Below are 17,840 nucleotides of genomic sequence, written 5' to 3' on the forward strand. Positions count from 1 at the left end.
ATACATGGATGGCTATATAGTTTGTATTCTGTAGGCCACTTACACCTTCTTCAGGTCTCAGCTTCACTTTTAACGTGAAACGTGGATGTTCACACACTATTCCAGCTTTCATTGCAGAAGTTCCCACTTCTAAAACTGCAGAAAATATGTAACAAATGTGCAGCATTTCAGTTCTGTGTGAACATATCTTTACATAGTAATGCTTTTAATATGCCTTATTGCTGACGTTGTGCTTCCTGCAGGTCTTCCTGAGGCAGATGTTACATGGTACAGAAATAACAGTCGATTGCATCATGTGCCCCGCCACAGCGACACGTCTTTATTCATTGGAAATATCACCTATTCCGATCAGGGACAATATACTTGCAAAGCAGTCAATATACACGGGGAAGTTTCTGAATCAACACAGCTTCAGATTATAGGTAAATGTATGTGGTGATAAGAAGAATGCCTATAACAATGTTTCCCAACCTTTTTCAGCTTGAGGCCCCCCTCTGAATTTTTTTTTTACCAAGGGAGCACATCCACCCACCCCCGGTTGTAGTTTGCCCCAGTAGGTAGGACCCCCTGTAGGAAGTTTGTCCCCTGTATGTAGGAACTCCCTTAGGATAGTTTTTTCCCCTGCGTCTAGGACCTCCCTCCTGTAGTTCGTTTGTCCCTGTAGGTAGGACCCCCCTGTAGGCAGCTTGCGCACTATAAGTCGGACCCTCCTGTAGGTAGCTTGCGCACTATAAGTAGGACCCTCCTGTAGGTAGCTTGCGCACTATAAGTAGGACCCTCCTATAGGTAGCTTGCGCACTATAAGTAGGACCCTCCTGTAGGCAGCTTGCGCACTATAAGTAGGACCCTCCTGTAGGTAGCTTGCGCACTATAAGTAGGACCCTCCTATAGGTAGCTTGCGCACTATAAGTAGGACCCCTGTAGGTAGCTTGCACACTATAAATAGGACCCTCCTGTAGGTAGCTTGCGCACTATAAGTAGGACCCCCCCCCCTGTAGGTAGCTTGCGCACCATAAGTAGGACCCTCCTGTAGGTAGCTTGTGCACTATAAGTAGGACCCCCCCCTATAGGTAGCCTGCACACTATAAGTAGGACCCCCCTGTAGGTAGCTTGCGCACTATAAGTAGGACCCTCCTGTAGGTAGCTTGTGCACTATAAGTAGGACCCCCCTGTAGGTAGCTTGCGCACTATAAGTAGGACCCTTTTGTAGGTAGCTTGCACACTATAAGTAGGACCCCCCTGTAGGTAGCTTGCACACTATAAGTAGGACCTCCCTGTAGGTAGCTTGCACACTATAGGTAGGACCCCCCCCGTAGCTAGCTTGCACACTATAGGTAGGACCCCGCTGTAGGTAGCTTGCGCACTATAAGTAGGACCCTCCTGTAGGTAGCTTGCACACTATAAGTAGGATCCCCCTGTAGGTAGCTTGCGCACTATAAGTAGGACCCCCCTGTAGGTAGCTTGCACACTATAGGTAGGACCCCCTGTAGGTAGCTTGCACACTATAGGTAGGTAGCTTGCCCCTTGTAGTTAGGACCCCTGCTTTGCATGCAGCACTGTTTAGCTGATGGCACTTACTTATCTACTGCACCCTGTCTGCGACCCCCTCTCCGTAAAAAACTGTAGCTCTGACTCCCCCTTCTCCCATGCCCGTGTGCTGGCTGGGTGACCTAATGGTTCATAACATGGCACCCTATGGAGGAGCATGTGGCGATATACGTCACTCTTCCTCCTCCACTGTGCCTGAGCTCCTTTCTTTGGAGGCAGCAGCATGACATTTTCAGGATCAGTGGAGGTCCCAGAGATTCAGGCAATAGTAAAGGTCGTCACTGCAGAAAGGTTCGGTGCACGTAGATAATCATAGTAGTATAGATAGAGAAGATCCCGTCACTCAGGAATTTTTGCAGAAAATACTTTCTTTTATTGATACATTAGATACAGCAGGTAATGCAGACACAGCATGCATCCCAGAGCTTGGCCCCCACCGATCATTAAGTGGTGACATATCCTAGTTATATACCAGATACAAATAGCATTTACATCTATTGCTATTCTCCATTTATAATGATACATATTGCTTCTAGTAATACTGTTATTCTTTTCAGACCCCCCTCTGGATACTTTTGGGACAGAACGAGTAGGAATGCTTTTTGCTGAAATTGGTCCAAAAACACCATCCGTGCTGACTTCTTTGACCGGCAATAAGCTGTTGGTGAACACTGGTGGATCAGCATTGATAGGTAGGTTAACAGCTAACTGTACAGTAAAGCCTCCCAGTATATTTGTATATAAAATTTTGTTCAATAGACCGAAAAAAATACCTTATTAAAATTTTACTATGAAAGGTAAAATTCTTCAATCATTTGGTCAACATGGCAACAAAGTTTTTTTTCGCTCCTACTCTTGCTAGCAGAGTTGGCCAAAAAATACAACATATCACATATAAAATGTCCAATCTTTATTTCATCATCATTAAAACTAATGTTACAAAAACATAAAGTAGTAAAGGATTTCATCTATTAAAAATGCACAGTGGTGGCTTAAAGGGGTACTCTAATTTAATTGTCTAAATATCATGTATTAGCTATATAGAGCAGTTCCCCCTCTTTGGTTGTGCTAAGAACTGGGAGGTGTGTGCAGCTTCAGCCAATCAGACACTGAATCCCTCTCTGCTGACCAGAGCAGGAGAGTGGGGGCTGGCAAAGAAGAGCTGTAATGATTGCTGGGGGATGTAGGCAAGTGGACAGAAGGATGGCAATGAATATCAAGTAGCCAGAGAAGACAACAGTTACCACAGGAACCATGCATATCGAACAGGGAACACATCCAGGAAGTGTGGTGGCTTTAAAAAAATAAAATAAATAAATAAATAATATATATATATACATATATATATATATATATATATATATATATATATATATATATATATATACTTTCCTGGGCTACCCTTTTAATGTGTCGTGAATAATAATAGGCAAGATGTACATTTACCATTTGTTAACACAGACTTTAGTCTATAGTGTCCAGATAGCCTATCTATATCACACATAATGCACCACTTTTAATCATTGTAGGCACAATGGAATTGGAATGCAAATATAAGATGTAATGGTACCTTTGGGAGAATAAATCCTTGTTTCCCAACCAGTGTGCCTCCAGCGGTTGCAAAACTACAACTCCCAGCATGCCCAAACAGCCAAAGGTTGTATTTTTGCATCTGTTGGAGGCAAACTCGTTAGGAAACACTGCTCTAAATGAATAACTACCCAAAGAAAAAGTCCCTACCCAAGAATGGGTCCAGAAAAAAGGGCACCTCAATGGGCGGGTCTACCAAAATGCATGTTTCATGTGATGCCCCCTATAGGAAACATGTTACATTTGGATATGACCTGTTGATATTGAGAAGAATTGGGGTACACCCATTTTGTCTTCTAAGAGTTAGGCCAGGTTCACACAGAGCTTCCAAGGGAGGTTAGGGACGACTGTATGGCTGGGTTCACTACTGAATTTCCAACCAGAATGGCGATAGGATTCCTCGGCAGAGTGCACACTACTGAATTTCAGCAGCAGATGTTCCGCCGTTGAAATTCTGCCACCAAAATAATAAACTTGTTCATTTGGATCCGTCTACAGGGACGCCAATGTCCGTGCGGTCCGTGGATTTCCCTTAAAGAATGAACAAGTTAGTTCTTTTGGCGGCAGAATTTCATTGGCAGAAATCTGCACTGTGCAGCGCAATCCCATTGCCACCAATGGGGTTCTGCTGCACCAAAATTTCCAACCGGTCGGAAATTATTGGCCTTTTTATGCCTGAGTGTCTATCTGAGGTCCAGGGGATTCCTCATTACAACCTCAGACAGAAACCTCTGATGGAGGACCATTTATGTTAAATCCTGATATTCCTGCACTCTGTTCCTGCTTTGAACTGACACATACCCAATATTCAAGCATAACTTTAGGCCTTTGCATGAGAAATTCTATTTTTATAAATGCCTACCAAAGTAAAATAAATGATGGGCGTAAGCCATAGTCTACCGGCACTTGAAAGAAAGCTTATCTTTGTATGTTTTTCTTTAGCTTATTGTGTTTTTGTTGTTTTATTATTTTTCCAAGAGGTTGACATCTGTGTCAGGTTCTCATGGTTCTTGCAGCGCGGAGCTCAGGACTTGATATCAGCTTGCACCTCTCTTGCGTACATCATACCAGTGGGACACTCCTTAACATTTGTTATGTTAGAAAATGTTCCATAAATCATAGTGAGATTCCACTTTATTTATGTTTTCCATTCACTTCTTAAAGATGTAAGCAGCAAATCATGGGTCCTAACAATCTTAATATTTCAGATGCTATGGCCTGCATTTATCATTGTACGTGTAAGTGAAGCATTTTTGTGCACCTTTTTTTGTGTGCTGGTAGCAGAGCATTTGATACATTTTGTGCAGGTACACATTTTCTGAATTTTCACTCTTCATATAGACCAAAAAGCTAAGCTAAGTCTGGGCTGGTGTAGGTTTTTGGTGGTTTTGCGCCTTTTTGGTGGTTTTGCGCCTTTTTTGTGCCTTTTCACAAAAAGGCGCAGTTCATGAAACACGTCCATATCATGCGTATTGCCAAAATCAGTGGATTTCAACTCAAAATCAGCAGAAATGTGTAAACAAAAAGGCGCAAAAATGGACACTTGCGCCAAAATAGCGCCAAATATAAATGGAAAAAAAGTCTCAACAAAATGAAAAATGCCTGCCTTTGTGTTCACTAAATCTGTATTATATGGCATGTTAGAACTTATCAACTTAAGTGCGGCGTGGTGATATATGTTATGTTCTGGACACCTCTTTATGTGTAAAAGTTTAAAAAGACTCAATGATATACATTCACTGGCCACTTTATTAGGTACATGCTTGTTAACACAAATACAGTGGGGCAAAAAAGTATTTATTCAGCCACCAATTGTGCAAGTTCTCCCACTTAAAAAGATGAGAGGCCTGTCATTTTTCATCATAGGTTATACCTCAACTATGAGAGACATTATGAGAAAAAAATCCATAAAATCACATTGCCTGATTTTTAAAGAATTTATTTGCAAATTATGGTGGAAAATAAGTATTTGGTCAATAACAAAAGTTCATCTCAATACTTTGTTATATACCCTTTGTTGGCAATGACAGAGGTCAACAGTTTTCTGTAAGTCTTCACAAGGTGTTCACACACTGTTACTGGTATTATGGCCCATTCCTCCATGCAGATCTCCTCTAGAGCAGTGATGTTTTGGGGCTGGGCAACATAGACTTTCAACTCCCTCCAAAGGTTTTCTATGAGGTTGAAATCTGGAGACTGGCTAGGCCACTCCAGGACCTTGAAATGCTTCTTACAAAGCCACTCCTTTGTTGCCCTGGAGGTGTATTTGGGATCATTGTCATGCCGAAAGACCCAGCCATGTTTCATCTTCAATGCCCTTGCTGATGGAAGAAGGTTTTCCCTCAAAATCTCATGATACATGGCCCCATTCATTCTTTCCTTTACACGGATCAGTCGTCCTGGTCCCTTAGGAGAAAAGTTCACAGTAGGTATGGTGTTCTTTGGATGCAACTCTGTATTCTTTCTCCTCCAAACACGACGAGTTGAGTTTTTACCAAAAAGTTTGGTATCTTTGGTTTCTTTGGTTTCATCTGACCATATGACATTCTCCCAATACTCTTCTGGATCATCCAAATGCTCTTTAGCAAACTTCAGACGGGCCCGGACATGTACTGGCTTAAGCAGGGGGACACGTCTCACACTGCATGATTTGAGTCCCTGGCGGCGTAGTGTTCTACTGATGGTAGCCTTTGTTACTTTGCTCCCAGCTCTCTGCAGGTCATTCACTAGGTTCTTGGATTTTTGCTCACCGTTCTTGTGATCTTTTTGACACCACGGGGTGAGATCTTGCGTGGAGCCCCAGGTCGAGGGAGATTATCAGAAGTCTTGTATGTCGTCCATTTTCTAATAATTGCTCCCCCAATTGATTTATTCACACCAAGCTGCTTGCCTATTGCAGATTCAGTCTTCCCAGCCTGGTGCAGGTCTACAATTTTGTTTCTGGTGTCCTTCGACAGCTCTTTGGTCTTGGCCATAGTGGAGTTTGGAGTGTGACTGTTTGAGGTTGTGGACAGGTGTCTTTTATACTGATAACAAGTTCAAACAGGTGCCATTAATACAGGTAACGAATGGAGGACAGAGGAGACTCTTAAAGAATAAGTTACAGGTCTGTGAGAGCCAGAAATCTTGCTTGTTTAAGTGGGAGAACTTGCACAATTGGTGGCTGACTAAATACTTTTTGCCCCAGTGGATACACTATATATACTGTTTTCTGTAGAAATGTTGAGTTTTTTTGCTGCATCTGCATCCACCAAAACTAAAACTAGCTAACCACATGAAACATTTAATATGAATGCTTTTACTTGGCCAAAAATGTTTACAGATATCACAGCATGATTTGGTTATCTCCAGAACCTTCAATTCATCTTATACTTGCAAGAGTGATGTGCATGTGTCCTAGTAGATGGCCTTCCATCATGTCTTCTACAAAGTATGTCTTCTTACTGGATGTCTTCATTACCATGGTAGAAATCAGCTCATTCCTGTCTGGCCAATGATCATTAGACTCATCTTATATCTTCTGTAGCCCATATGCACAACACATTGCTTTTGTTTCATTTCTTAAAGGAGTTATGCAGTTTTAGATTGTTTGAGTGGTCCAACCACTGGGACCCCCTGTGATCTCGCACCCAGCTATCTACCTGAATAGAGTGTTTTGACCACGACACCAAGCTGTGGCAGACACGCCCCCTCCATGTATGCCTATAGGAAAGCCGGAGATGCCTGAACGCTGTATCTCCGGCTCTCCCATAGATATACATGGAGGGGGTCATGGTCGGCACACTCTATTTATGAGGAAGCGAGCCCCCTACGGGAGATCGCGGGGGTCCCAGCTGTCAGACCACCGCAATCTGACACTTATCCCCTATTCTGCGTATAGGGGTTAAGTTTAATTATAATGGATAACCTCTTTAATGTTCAAAACAGTGTTTTTAGGTACACACATGGTTGAATAGTAAAACATATTTTTGCACGCATTACAACCGAAAACATGGGAATTTATCAATGGATTGTAGGTTTGGTAGTTTTGATCAAATATTGTCGCAAATTTGCACAAAAATTTTTAGACTTTTTCTGTGTTTTTCACAAACAAATAAGAGCATAGTACAAAAATGTTAGACTTTTTATACTAGTTTTCTGGAGAAAGCAGTGATAAGTTCCCCTCAAAAATGTTTTGTTAGTGTCAGTGCTAATAAACTGATCCTTTCAGGGCATCCTTTACCAGATGTGCTATCACATACTTGTCCTCTACTGACCAATGGGAATTTAATGACATTTTTTGTAAATACAATTTGTAACATTGTAAATACACTACATTACTGGAGACGTTGTCTATATATATATATATATATATATATATATATATATTGCATAATAGAATTCATAGGGGCATTAACTCTTCACAGTTTAAAATTAGCTCTTCAAGTATATTATTGAATGGAAATATTCTTGTTTACTCTATTCTTGTTTATTCTTGTTTTACTCTTAGAGTAAACAAGATGAATTGTTAGGTTACGTTCACACATGTACTTTTTTGCTGCAGATCTGCTTCAGAAGATTTTTCTGGCCATTGACTTCAATGGGTAGCAAAATCTGCTACAGCAAATCTGCAGCAGAAAATACGCACATGTAAACATACCCTTGGTGCACGTTCCCACATGCCATATTTTGCTGCGTATTTGCTGCTGCGTTTTTTTTTCCATTGAACCTCAATGGGAAAGAAAATATGCAGCAGCAAATACGCAGCAAAATACGGCACGTGAGAACGTGCCCTTACAGTGTATTGACGCTCTCTTTTGTAGGCAGCCAGACCGGATTATAACAAGTTTTTAGCCCAGTGACGTAGCTTGTAACTTCTGGGCCCTGATGCAAAATCTGAAACAGGACCCCATATGCCAATTATAATACTGGTCTCTTATGGGGCAGATGTGCTTTGGGACCCCTTAGGTAGCAGGGCCCCGGTGAGACTGCTATCTCTATAGCCTCTGCATTTACACTAGGATGTTTATATCCACTAACCACAAAAATCTTTGGCACACTATGTGTGGGGGCACTTTGTATATACCCTGTCCACCCTGCACACACCACTATAATGCTGTTTAGTGTAATCCAGACAATTCAACTGGAATTTGCTATCTATAACACGTCACTTTTACATATATTGTTTGTCATGTGTATAGATTATATGAAAAATGACTATTGTTTAGACTGGAAGGAGAATATGATTTTGCTCTATCAGCATTATAATGGTGTTTGACAGGATCTATATGTATAATTGTATTCATCCACTAAAAACAAGTTGAGACCTTCAAAGATGTGAAAGAACTGGAATTATATTAGTTACATGAATTTCACCACAAAATACCGTATTTTTCGCCGTATAAGACGCACTTTTTCTTCCCCAAAACTGGGGGGGAAAAGTTGGTGCATCTTATACGGCGAATACACACCTATCACGGCGATCCCTGTGGTCATCAACGGCGGGGACCAGCGGCTAATACAGGACATCGCCGATCGCGGTGATGCCCTGTATTAACCCTTCAGATGCGGCAATCAAAGCTGACTGCCGTGTCTGAAGCGAAAGTGACACTAACCCGGCTGCATCGGGAAGGACTTTACCTGCCTCCTCGGTGTCTGCTCCATGCCGGGATCCCCTGCATGGCCGGCGCTCTCCTTCGTCGTCATTACGTCATTGCGCACGCTGCCCCGTCATCCAATAGGAGCGGCGTGTGTAGCGACATGATGGCGGCGACGGAGAGCGAGGATACCGGGCAGCAGAGACGTTCCGGAGCGATGGGGACAACCCGGGGACGCGGTGACAGCGATGGAGGGAGATATCCAAGGTAGCGATGACAAGCGGTGACGGGTCCGGAGCGGCGGGGACACGTGAGTATAACCTCCTATACCAGTGGTCTACAACCTGCGGACCTCCAGATGTTGCAAATCTACAACTCCTGGCATGCTGGAGTTGGCTGTCCGGGCATGCTGGGAGTTGTAGTTTTGCAACATCTGGATGTCCGCTGGTTGAAGACCACTGTGACCTATACTTTACATTGTATTCTAGATTTTCCTCATTTAAAATTGGGTGCGTCTTATATGCCGGAGCATCCAATAGGGCAAAAAATATGGTAACAAACTCTGTGAGATAATAACTCTTTCTTTTGAGTCTGTTGTAATAATGTATTTTAAAACTGAATATAGTAATTTTTTTTAATTCTCGTCACATACTTTGGGTTTCTATTTTTATATGTTAAATTCGGTTAAGGAGCAGTAAAGCGGTGGACAAAACTAGTAAAAGTTAGTGCTGAAGTACATACCCTATAAAACATTCAGTAGCGTTAGCACATGAACGGGAGCCTTATGGGGGGGCTCCATTTATTGTTTCCTTAGCAGAAGAGCCTGATCTTACTGTGCACAATGCCAAGTGTCTGCTGGAGTGCTGTAAAGCTTATCACCATTGTCTTCCAGGCCAATGGAAATGAGTTTTTTTGAAGTGATGACTCACACTTAGCCTCCTGGCAGTCTAATGGATGACGTCAGTAGAATACTGTAAAAAGAAAAAAACAAATGGAATCGCGTCCCATAGGTTGGGCTCGGCCCTTTAGTTTGGGTCTAGGAAAAATTTACAGTGATGTTGTATAGAATTTTGTGCTTCGAGTTTTCAATCAATAGTTTTGGAAAGGTCATAACTTGTTCATGCACACCTAAAGGGAGAAGTGTAAAGAAAATATTGTATTTATTGGTTTTAATGGGGATTATTTGACTGGACTGTATAGACCCCTAATAAACATCTTAAAGATTACTGTTGCCAATTGTCAATTTTCATTAAAGGGGTACTCCGGTGGATTTTTTAAAAATCTATTGGTGCCAGAAAGTTAAACAGATTTGTAAATTACTTCTATTAAAAAATCTTAAACCTTCCAGTACTTATTAGCTGCTGAATACTACAGAGGAAATTCTTTTCTTTTTGGAACACAGAGCTCTCTGCTGACATCACGAGCACAGTGCTCTCTGTTGACATCTCTGTCCATTTTAGGAACTGTCCAGAGCAGGAGAAAATCCCCATAGAAAACATATGCTGCTCTGGACAGTTCCTAAAATGGACAGAGATGTCAGCAGAGAGCACTGTGCTTGTGATGTCAGCAGAGAGAGCTCTGAGTTCCAAAAAGAAAAGAATTTCCTCTGTAGTATTCAGAGGTAGGAATTGGTTCAAAACACAGAGAAAGCTGCAATTCTTTCCATTAGAGATTTCTCTGTGTCAATTTCACTAAAAATACTGATCAAAATAGTGAGGGACATGTTTTCCAGTTTGCGCCATTTAACATTTTTGGGCCAGTTTAAGCAAATTCAAATCACACATAAAAAGATTGTGAGAAATAATGATTGCATTCTTTAGAGACCTCAAATGTGAATGAGAACACACCTGCTAAAAAAAACACTAAAAAAGGAAAAATTTTCCCTCAAAAAAGATTTTCACCTGCTAAAAAAGATATACTTTTTGAGGAAGTAAGTGAAATATTTGTTTATTTTTAGGCTGTGTTCACACATTTTATTTGTGCTACTCTTTTAGTACCATTAAAATAGTGCCCTGTTTTTGCGCTGATTTTCTGAAATCACAATAAAAATTGTGCAAATTGACAGTGATTATTCAAATTGTGGTAAAAAGCTCAATTTATATAGAAGTTTCAGTCAGTTGCTTTAAGAAGACAGAAAAAGGTGCATAATACCATGGCAGTACCACAAAGCACCAAAGCGAAACATTCTTCCAGTTTAAAATAAGACACACCAAATGATATGTTTGCCCCCCATTTAAAATAGGTAAATATAGTTTAAAAATACTTGTAGTAGTATTTTTCATTGCAAGTTTAATAATCCCATATATAAAATCGGGGGTAGATAAATAAATAAATAAATAAAACATTTTTACATTTTCACAGCATTACAAAGATAGTGTAAGCTTTGAGCAAGAATTTTCATGTAAACACGAGCATGACCCTTTGAAAAAGTCCTATAATCTACACTTAAAAGGGTACTCCGGTGGAAAAAAAATTTAAATCAACTGGTTCCAGAAAGTTAAACAGGTGTGTAAATTACTTCGATTTAAAAAGATTAAAGGGGTACTCGGCCCCTAGACATCTTATCCCATCGCCGGAGTCCCGCTGCTGGGGACCCCCGGGATCGCCGCTGCAGCACCGCGCTATTATTACTGCAGAGAGCGAGTTCGCCATGTGCGTAATGACGGGAGACAGGAGACGAAGCAGCATGATATCATGGCTCCGCCCCTCGTGACATCAAGGCCCGCCCCCTTAATGCAAGTCTATAGCAGGGGACGTGACGACCACCAGGCCCCCTCCCATAGACTTGTATTGAGGGGGCGGACCGGGATGTCACGAGGGGCGGAGTCGTGACGTAACAATGCTCCGGCCCCTATATTGCCCGTCATTACGTGCAGAGCGAACTCGCTCTGTGCAGTAATGATAGCGGGGTGCCGCAAAGGTGATCCCGGGGCTCCCCAGCAGCGGGACCCCGGTGATGGGATAAGATGTCTAGGGGCAGAGTACCCCTTTAATCCTTCCAGTACTTATCAGCTGCTGTATGCTACAGAGGAAGTTGAGTTGTTCTTTTTAGTCTGACCACAGTGCTCTCTGCTGACACCTCTGTTCATGACAGGAACTGTCCAGAGTAGAAGCAAATCCCCATAGCAAACCTATTCTGCTCCGGACAGTTCCTGACATGGACAGAGGTGTCAGCAGAGAGCACTGTGGACAGACAGAAAAGAACAACTCAACTTCCTCTGTAGTATGCAGCAGCTGATAAGTACTGGAAGAATTAAGATTTTTAATAGAAGTAATTTACAAATCTGTTTAACTTTCTGGCACCAGTTGATTTGCCCCAAAAAAAAATTTCACCAGAATTCCCCTTTAATCCGCACCCACACCCACTTTTGCCAAACTGGAGTGCATTGTGTAAAGTTTTTTTGGGTGTTTGGTGCATAACTGTTGTTTTGCACCAAATATTTGGCATGACATTCGTGCCAAACAAGTTTTGAATATGTCCTTCCACTATATGTGATTCCAGCCCAGGTATAAAGGTGTAAGAATATTATGCCATATTTATATAATGTACAATAACATTCTCATTGGTTTTAATTGACTTCTGGGACCTACACAATGATGACTATAATTTAGATGATCTCCTCCAGTTCTTATATATAGGCCAAATATCAGGCAATAAGCTGTCCTAGAAATGCTCATTCTTGACAATGTAAAAAGGGGCTATAGTTGGCTAATGTTGACCTTAGTTGTCTTATGGATTATGCTGATTGGTTCTTTTGTGCAACCAATTAATCCACTGTTATTGTTATGTATAAACAGGGATATTGATACATTTGAATGGCCGCACAATTTATTTGACTTTGTATTGGCTCAGTGGATAGCATCAGCCCATGTAAAAGGTTCCCAAGACTCCTGGCTGGGGGATGGATGTTGTTAGATTTCCGGTCCTTTTAGCATGTGCAATGCAATAAAAAAAATTATGAATGTCTTCCTTAATCTTGTCTGTTATTTGTTCTAGTTTCTTGCTGATGTTTTTTGTTAAAACTCTGAATTCTAAACTAGTCTGGAGCCATAGAAAATCCTTTTAGGTTCACATATGGTCAACAGGCCACACATTGCCTCCTTTAGGTTACTAACTCCCGAGTGGAGTACTTTTGTATCGCCAAATCCAGCATTACTTCTAAGAATGTTTCTAAAATGAATTTTAATGACTGTTTAGCACTAGTGCATAAATCATTTTATTTTACAATTGTAACTTATACTGTATTTATTGTCTGGAGGTACCAGAGAAGACTGATAGCTGGCAGGACAACGTGGTGCCTTCTTCAGGCTAGATACTGCTATAAAAGACTCTGCTGACTTATGTTAGAAATCAGTTTGTTCCTTATACAACGTAATACACAATGAACCCCAATGCTATCGCTCATCATATACATATTCCAATTTATAAAGTCTCATCTCCAGGGAATTTCTATTTTCCGATTGTAGGAGGCCAGCAGGAGAAATAATTAAAACCATGACAAGAACTGTCTCAACATTTTATTGTTCTTTTTTCCCAAGCACATATTTGGAAAGAAAGTTCCTTGTGAAATAGAATGTGAGGAGTGTTGTAGTTGTGAAGTTGTCGATTTGCAGAGCTTAGTTGACTATTGAATTAGCTCAAGTTTATTTTTTAAATTCACAACACTCAAGAAGGAATCATTCATAATAGTCCAACATACACAGCCAAAAATTCCTGTGGAAGAGAATGTGTGTTCCTGCGTGACCATAGTTCACTTGGCTGCCGCAAGGTGTATTGAATTTCCCCCCTCTGACCCATATTAATTAAGCACTTCCAGTGCCAGAAATCCCCATTTATTAGATGCTAGTTTAAAATGATACTCTTTGTAGTGTATTATAGTTACTATGCCGGCTTAATATGGTTATGGCTTCCCCAAAGTGTTTAAATGGGCACAGACGGCTTAGGACACTGTTCCCTTTAAGCTCCATACTGTAGCTGCACAGCTTTAAAACTCCCCCTTCCCGCCATAGAGAAGAACAGCTTCTGAGTAGACTTCATTCCATTCATGAAATGCTCTGTCCCATCATAACCAGAAACCTGTGGATGTGTAGTTTCAGCTCTTTATTCCCTTCCTGTACTCATCTTTATAATTAATGCAGTAAACAGGAAGCTGAACAATCGGTGTTGAGCCTGAGGTTACAGCAAGGATGACGTTGAAACCTGGAGTGAGTAGCCCACTGAACACAAGATATACAACATTACTCTTCCATTGCTCTCCACCAGAGATATTAACATTAAAGGGGTACTCCGGTGAAAAACTTTTTTTTTTAATCAACTGAGGCCAGAAAGTTAAACAGATTTATAAAAAATCTTAATCCTTCCAGTACTTATTAGCGGCTGTATACTGCAGAGGACATTCTTTTCTTTTTGGATTTCTTTTCTGTCATGACCACAGTGCTTTCCTTCTCCAGAGCAGGAGAAAGTCCCCATACCAAACATATGCTGCTCTGGACAGTTTCTAAAATGGACAGAGGTGTCAGCAGAGAGCACTGTGGTTGTGACAGAAAAGAAATCCAAAAATATAAGAGTTTCCTCTGTAGAATACAGCCGCTAGTAAGTACTGGAAGGATTAAGAATTTTTAATAGAAGTAATTTACAAATCTGTTTAACTTTCTTGCACCAGTTGATTTAAAAAAAAAAAAAAAAAAAAGTTTTCCACCGGAGTACCCCTTTAAGTCCTTCCTTCCTCTAGACCACTGAGTATACTGGCATTAACTCTTTCAATTCTGTTGACCACCAGGTAATCTTATATTAATGTGGTGACATGATGTTTTTAGTGGTTTCACTGCTGTTATTGAGCCCCTGATAGTCCCCTCCATGGTGCACAGCTATTTCTTAACCTCTACATTTCAGGATGGACCAGAGCTTAGCTGTTGCTGTGTCCCCCTTATGGCTTGTGGCAAACTCCAAACAGGATTTCTAGTGACTCCCTTTCAACAATGACATTTATCCTGGTCCCTCTTCCATAAAAGCCAGATTAGTAAATGACGAATAGTTATCATGTGGACAGATTTTTGCCACCTCATCCCTGCCCAGATCGTCAGTTGAGGTGGATGGATTTGTTTTAGTAGGTTTGCAGTTTGTCATGTCCATTTTCTGATTATGGATTTTATGGTGCTCCGTGAGATGTTCGGAGCTTGTGATATAATTTTTTTTATAACCTAATCCTGCTCTGTATTTCTCAACTATTTTATCACTGACCTGTTTAGTTAGCTCCATGGTTGTTCTGCTGCTGTCTGTTCAGTAATGCTCTCTAACAAACTCTGAGGCCTTCACAGAACAGATGTATTTGTACTGAGATTATGGGGTGTAGTTCTCTTTGTGGGTTTAGATTCCAGACAGGTATTCTTCCACTGTATTTACTAATGTTTCCTTATATTTAGCATTTTTTTCCTACGTTGAGTCGTGGGCTTTTCCAAAGCTGAAATTTCCACATTTTCTGTGGAAACATTAGTAAATATGTTGGGATTTTTCAAAAATGTAGGGGACATGCCCCCTTTTGGGCTGCCCCTTCCCCTTCTATTTCCAGGTGGCCATGCCCCTGTTTCAGGTTTTCTTAGTAAAATGGAGAGCTTTGCAATTTTTTTTTCAATTTTTGCCACAAATTCTGGCACAGATACAATTTGTAGCACAATGCGACACATTTTGACGCACAACCTGACAAAACAGATCGGGTTTACAATAGTAAATCAGGGTCTATGTTGCCGACAGATGGACCCTATTTCTTAATTATGTGACTTGTAAGTGTGACTTGTGAAGGAGATTGGTCACAACTTTGTGATCTTTGTTAGGGGTTTTACAGTTAAAATGATGGACTATTTTGTGCTGCTCCATTACAGAAAATCGCAATGAAATACATTTAAGTGTGTGGTTATACCATGGCAAAATGTAGAAAATGGCTGAAATTGTGGATATATTTACAAAGAATTACCTGTCTTGTAAAACATAAGATATAATACAGGATTACTTGTATTAATGTAAAATAATGCTCCTGGGATCATTCTGGTTGCCTGCTGGTGTCAGGAAGGAATTTTAAAGAGTGACTTTTTGCCTTCCTCCAGATCAACTGGTATCTACAGCGGAAAAAGACTTTTGCCAGGTCACACATAGTTTTGATCCCAGTGCTGAAACCTTCACTGACCTTAAGATAAAGCAAGGAGAAGCACATGGCAGCATTAGAATTCTATGTAGCTTGTCTGGATCGGACGGCAAAGCTGGGAGGAAAGCTCACAACTGGGTGGTTCTTCTGGCTGTATCTAGTTGGGGCCTCAACACAGTTTTTTTATGACAGTAATGCTTTAGAGGTGTTTTACACTAATATATGTTGAGTAATATTCTGCTGATGGTGATATAAAAATAAAAAAGCAGTGTCAGGTCTCAGTTAGTGATTGGCTGAGCAAGCATTTTGTGCAGGCACGACGTGTCACCCGAAACCAGATAGTAGCAGTGATGTGTGGGGAAATTGAGCTTTGCCACACCTGCAGCTTCAGGCACTCGAGTTAGGTGAGTATTGTTTTTTTTTTTTTTTTATAAACTTTTACACCACCCCCAGCCAAATATCATTATTTTTATAAAAATTTTTTCTATCCCTAACAAGATCATTCTAATTCTAAGTTGATAGCTGGAATACTGTGCAGCCCCAGCAAGTAACATTATTTTTAATGCAGAGTTTACTGTACCGGGTAAATGCTTGTCCTGGGCTTATAATGTGGGCCCCGTATGCACAGTCTGTACACAACTGATTATTAAATGTACAGTTCCTATGTGTACACATACAAGGTAACATTTGTCTCCTGTGTCTGCATCCATATTATACTGTATCTGTTTTGTATATTCAAGCAACCCATTAAACTGATAGTCTTTGTAGATGAGTAATGCATATGAGATTCATCAAAATACTGACAAGTTTATTCCAGGGAGAAGTGAGTGCACAGGTCAAGTGGATTATCGTGCACTTTGTGTATAGAGCATTTACTAAGAACCACATGTTCTTCCTTTTCTATATACGCAAATATCTTCTTAGCAGTGACTTGGACTAATACTATGTATGTATTAAAAGGAGTATTCCAGGCAAAACCTTTTTTTATATATCAACTGGCTCCGGAAAGTTAAACAGATTTGTAAATTACTTCTATTAAAAAATCTTAATCCTTCCAATAGTTATTAGCTTCTGAAGTTTTCTGTCTAACTGCTCAATGATGATGTCATGTCCCGGGAGCTGTGCATGATGGGAGAATATCCCCATAGGAACTGCACAGCTCCCAGGACGTGAGTAATCAGAGAGCAGTTAGACAGAAAACAACAACTCAACTTCAGAAGCTAATAACTATTGGAAGGATTAAGATTTTTTAATAGAAGTAATTTACAAATCTGTTTAACTTTCCGGAGCCAGTTGATATATAAAAAAAAGTTTGGGTCTGGAATACCCCTTTAACTCTTTATAGACGTTCATTAAAAATATTTTCAGTATCAATAAAAAAAAAGTATGAAAACTATCCAAGTTCATATTCAAAACTATGACCTTAAAAAATAGTGCTCCATCTGTCATTTGTTAAAATATCTGGCCTCCCCAACTGATTCCTTGACTTGGACCCAGGCTGCCCCTAGAAGTATTGTTATTAATGCACAGATTAAAAGAAAAAAAAAATATGTGTAATGGGAAAAAAGGATTAAAGGGGTACTCTGGTGAAAAACAAATTTTTTTTAATCAACTGGTGCCAAAAAGTTTAACAGATTTGTAAATGACTTCTATATAAAAATCTTCATCCTTCCAGTACTTTTCAGCTGCTGTATAAAGTGTCACGCGCTGCGCTCCGGCCGCAAGCTCCGGCCGTGAGCGCAGTGTCCCGGGGTCCCCGTCTGTCGACAAGGCTGGGATTCGCATCACAGGACGTGTCCGCATGCGAATCCCAGCCGTCACTTACCCCGCTCTGCTGCCACTGTAACGCAGCTCCACCGCGCTCATCCCTGTCTCCTAGGGTGCGCTTTGGCGGAGCTCTGAAATTTAAAGGGTCAGTGCACCCATAATTAGTCTTGCACCCGAACCCCATATTATAAGTTCCTGCACCTCCCACACACCCCTGCCG

The 17,840-nt window shown here is 40.8% G+C and overlaps 1 protein-coding gene across 3 annotated transcripts in view; it reads left to right on the top strand.

Moving 5' to 3' along the window:
- Positions 1-17,840, top strand: part of ADAMTSL1 (ADAMTS like 1) — a 956,942-nt gene that overhangs the window by 911,213 nt on the left and 27,889 nt on the right. For all 3 annotated transcript variants that reach the window (XM_056519753.1, XM_056519743.1, XM_056519759.1), the window contains 2 exons: positions 243-422; positions 2,106-2,240. In XM_056519753.1, coding sequence (XP_056375728.1) covers positions 243-422; positions 2,106-2,240 — 315 coding nt within the window. The remainder of the gene's footprint in view (positions 1-242; positions 423-2,105; positions 2,241-17,840) is intronic.

This window comes from Hyla sarda, chromosome 1 (genome assembly GCF_029499605.1).
Source record: "Hyla sarda isolate aHylSar1 chromosome 1, aHylSar1.hap1, whole genome shotgun sequence".
In the NCBI taxonomy this organism is placed as follows: domain Eukaryota; kingdom Metazoa; phylum Chordata; class Amphibia; order Anura; family Hylidae; genus Hyla; species Hyla sarda.